At 47.7% G+C, this 4382-nt stretch overlaps 1 protein-coding gene across 1 annotated transcript; it reads right to left on the bottom strand.

The window, feature by feature from the left end:
* Positions 1-2231: 2231 nt before the first annotated feature.
* On the bottom strand, positions 2232-3782 carry LOC120549203 (interferon-inducible double-stranded RNA-dependent protein kinase activator A homolog A-like). The gene is made up of 4 exons (XM_039785912.1): positions 3127-3782; positions 2887-3039; positions 2679-2805; positions 2232-2593 (listed from the first exon to the last, which is right to left on the bottom strand). The coding sequence occupies exons 1-4, from the start codon at positions 3364-3366 to the stop codon at positions 2490-2492; spliced, it is 624 nt and encodes a 207-aa protein (XP_039641846.1). The 5' UTR covers positions 3367-3782; the 3' UTR covers positions 2232-2489.
* Positions 3783-4382: the final 600 nt, after the last annotated feature.

Below are 4382 nucleotides of genomic sequence, written 5' to 3'. Positions count from 1 at the left end.
TGTACCTATGAATGAATAGTTGAGTATGTTCACTAGGGAACACTGGACAACCACACAGACCGTCTGCAGACTGGATAACAAACACACAAGATGGGACTGACGCGAATGTTCAAATTGGCCAACTACCTAATGAGGAAAAAGGCCGCCTTTGCCACTGTGGTTGCGAATATACGAGACCACAAGACTCTGCCACCGGACGACATAGAGCGGATTGCCCTCATGTTTGAGGAGTGCGGTACGGACACCCTGCTGATACACCCTGAGACTCTGGTCATTGGGATGAATTGCTATCTGGGTGACGATGTCACATGGAAGATTCTGGCTGGCATACTCCAAACACACATGCCTGATTTCACTATCACCGATCTCCATGCGTACGGTCTGAAAAAGCTTGGAAAGTATGACCGGTGTAACAACGGCAAAATAAAAGGGGTCATCCTGGATGAGCTTTCGAGCCTAAGGGAAGGCGATCTGGAACGGGTGAAACTGTTGCTCTTGTGGGGGATCGTAACGGATTACAATCACATCCCCCTCGGCCGTGTCGTGAATTCGAACCCCCGCCGCCTAACCGAGCAGATATTCGCCAAGTACTCTGACCACGCGGCGTGTGTAGTAATGAGTCTGATATTCACTCAAATCCAGCGTCTGGATCTGGTAGAGGAACTGACCGTCGCGGCGTACATGGACCCTCTGCAGACTAGAGAACAAACACATGCATCGGGACTGTCGCGGATGTTCAAAATGGTCAACTACCTACTGAGAAAACAGGCAGCTTTTGCCACTGTGGTCGCAAATATACGAGCCCACAAGAATCTGCCAACCGGATCACACACAGATCGCGCCCTCATGTTTGAGGAGTGCGGCACACGAACACCCTCCTCGAACACCCAGAGACTCTGGTCAGTGTGACAAGTTGCTATCTGGGTCACGATGTCACATGGAACATTCTGCTTGGCATACTGCATATGCACATGCCGGACTTCAGCATCCCCGATCTCTATGCGCACGGTCTGGAGGAGCTCGAGAAGTACGACCGGTGTAACAACGGCAAGATAAAAAAGGCCATCCTGGATGCCCTTTCGAGCCTAAGGGAAGGCGATCTGGAACGGGTGAAACTGTTGCTGTCGTGGGAGATTGTAAAGGATTACGGTCACATCACCCTCACACGTATCGAGAACTCGAGTCCCCGGCGCCTAACCGACCAAATAGTCTCCCGGTACTCTGACCACGCGGCGTATGTGATGGCGCTGATATTCACTCAAATCCAGCATCGGGATCTGGTGGAGGATCTGACCGCCACGGCCCGAGTACGGTGCAACCGAAGCAATCCCAGATGAGGCGCTGCGAGGAAACACTCCACCTTAAATCAAGGATATTCTGTCTGTGGTTGAGCCATGAAAGAAAAATTTAAAACTGTGTCCCCATGTGTCTACTGTTATTTGTTTGTAAACTTTTGAATAATAAACACCCGTCCCTGTGAATGAATATTGTTGCCGAGTGTTCATTGTATGTATGTATGGTATACCTGAGAACAACCATATGTCTTTGTATGATTGAACTGTTAAATGTCAGCTGAGATACGAGCGTGTACAAGGGGAACATATTAGTCTAAACATTTTAGTGCTGCAAGTCTTCATCATGTCAGGTCGCAAAGAAGACACTTACTACCACAGTAATTACTGGTGGATTAATGTAAGGGACAATTGGCTTGAGATCACCTTGATAGCCACTCTGTTGATGATCATGTTCGCTTTGGTGCTGATCACCCACAGGATCTGTGGCAAACGCTCGTCATATATTTACAAACCATGTTCGAGGCCGCATTCATCCTTGTACACACGCGTGTATCGTCCCACAACTTGCTCTTTGGAAGGAACGAGGTGTGATGTGAACAACCAGGGTGACGAACATGTCATCATGGCGACAGACGCGTCAGTGATCGGAGATGCGAAAAGGGGTAACTGTAACATACACAGATTCCCCCATACTACTAAGATGTCATACTGTGGTTTTTATTTGTCTAACTTCAGACATGTGTTTCAACAGAACCTGACAAAAGACACGGTCGTGTGACACCTACACCCCCCTAGGATGTGACAGTTTCGCACAGTCCGTGGCCTGACAGCGAAGTCTGACTTTCACTACAACAATGTGTGTATGTGCAATACATAGACCCATTTGTAACTCGTTCTCGATGTATCACAGACACAATAAAGAAAAACGTCTGTCAGTTGAAGTCTTTGGGTGTTTATTTGCAAAGAAACATTTGCATGCATTGTACATTCATACTGTGATCTCAGGCAAACTCGCATATCTTCTCTTTCTTGTACATAGCACATTGATGCAATACAAGCCATACACAAACAAGATAACAGTCAACAACACGAGCACAGCCATGCTCCATGAGCACAAGTCTCCGTTAGCTATAACTGAATGGTTAGAAGTGGTGTTAGTGTATCTCGTGTCTATGGTCGCAGACATGGTCCTCTTCAATCCACAGACTCTAGGTCTGCGAGCCGTGTAATCGACAGCGTGAGTTGTAGAATCCGTTCAGCTGCTTCACGTTTTGCAGCGTTCTTAGAGGTCCCGTAACCTGAAAGTATAGGGTAGAAGTTACGTTTGTTATCTCGAAATGGGTACAAATTGTCCAGTGTATAATGTATAGACCAAACACCCACCTGTCAGACGTATGAGAATTTCCCCATCATCTCTCACCACGGTCACATTGCCACAGCAAATGTGGTTAGGCTGTGCGTCCAGGTAGGTGTACCACGGTAGAGGCCAGTTATTCTTCTGACACAATTCCTAGGATGTAAAGCATGCAGTGTGTCAAGTATACCCGTTGGGTTTGTATAAATAAACCGTATGAGCAAGATGACCACATACCTGTAATTTGCCTACAAAGTCCTCTGACCTTGGCTCGGCTCCGCTCGGTGTCTGAGAATCACTTGTGGAGATCTCAGGGCTACGACGTGCACGGATATACTGCAGCAATTCACGCGTCTCATTGGTGATCGGGGCTCCAGGAAAAGGTACCTTCTGACATAGGATACAAAACATTCGATGTGTCAAGTATACCCATTGGGTTTATATAAAATAAACAGTATGCACAAGACAACCGCTTACCCTAAATGTGCCAAATTGTGCCATCCATGCTTGTGCAGCCTTAGCTTTGGCTTCTTTCTTCGTCTTGCCAGTGCCCATAGCTACGGCCTGCTCTTCAGGTCGATCGTTACAGTTGAGCTTGACTTTGAAGTTGAACGTGAGATCATGCTGCGGTCCCATTTGACTCAGGTCGTGGTATTCCACGGTGCACTTCTTGAAATCAGCATGTCTCTGTAACATTCCACACCAGTTCACATCCATGACTCTGTCCAGGAGCCCCGGTTGTAGGCAGTCGTTATCGAGACACTCTGACTACAGCTGAACGGATGCAGGGTGAACAAAAACACACAGGGCTATCTCACAGCGGAACACACATCCGCATCCACATATATGCACCAGGTACAAGTGTTGATGCGTTGCTGATCAGGGTGAGGCTTCCTGCTCCTTATAACCCCGCTCAGACAGCTCCACATATGCTCGGAGAAACGAATCCTGTATAGGAGCCGGTATGTACGGATGGCCAGTCGTGGTCGGACAATGAGCCGTACTCGGACAATGAGCACTAGTCGGACAATGAGCCGTACTCGGATAATGCGCACTAGTCGGACACAGAGCCTTGGTCGGACAATGAGCCGTACTCGGAGAATGAGCACTAGTCGGACAATGAGCCGTACCCGGACATGAAGCCTTAGTTGGACATGGATAACGCCTCTCCTTTTGGTTTGACAACTAGCAAATAATATCTTCTCACGTCTTTTCGTTTGTGTACAATGATAGTACAGACTGCCCCTGTTCGGTCATCATCGCCGTACACTTCATGATCCCCACTCGGTGTCCAACAAATGAACAAGGTGCATTTTAGTCTGTTCGAGAACTGTTCCATTTCTTGGCAATGGCATTTGTTTTGTGTGATTTCAGCACAAGCCTCAATCTCGTCCTCTGCTTGTAACACCTTCAATAGAGTGACCAGAGGCTCCAGATGTCCTAACTCGAGTATCTTGAGATCGCCGCGTGCACCGAGTGATTTTGCGATATAATTGGGAATTGGTGTCCTGACATGTGTGGCATTAGCACGAAGTTCTATGTCAAAGCTGTCCACGTTATTGTGGTCCGTGTGACTTTTGATGTCAAGGGACCACATGTCCTGTTCACACTTTCCCTCTGTACTCTGTAGCTTAGTTTCGTCAGGTCCAACGTCCTCTGGACTCGCATATTCCCTCTTTATTGTCAATCCCTGGGACCCAAAACTCTGTCTTCGTTTCTGTGCCACTTTCTTT

Source organism: Perca fluviatilis, chromosome 20 (assembly GCF_010015445.1).
Source record: "Perca fluviatilis chromosome 20, GENO_Pfluv_1.0, whole genome shotgun sequence".
NCBI lineage: Eukaryota > Metazoa > Chordata > Actinopteri > Perciformes > Percidae > Perca > Perca fluviatilis.
Note: the sequence above shows the minus strand (reverse complement) of the source record. Positions and strands in the feature narration are given on the sequence as shown.

Excerpts from the sequence above, each read along its gene's own strand:
- LOC120549203 (XM_039785912.1), bottom strand. The coding sequence starts at position 3,366 with ATGGATGTGAACTGGTGTGGAATGTTACAGAGACATGCTGATTTCAAG. Across the intron at positions 3,040-3,126 it reads CACAATTTGGCACATTTAGG|AAGGTACCTTTTCCTGGAGC; the intron begins GTAAGCGGTTGT and ends ATCCTATGTCAG. Across the intron at positions 2,594-2,678 it reads AATTCTCATACGTCTGACAG|GTTACGGGACCTCTAAGAAC; the intron begins GTGGGTGTTTGG and ends CTATACTTTCAG.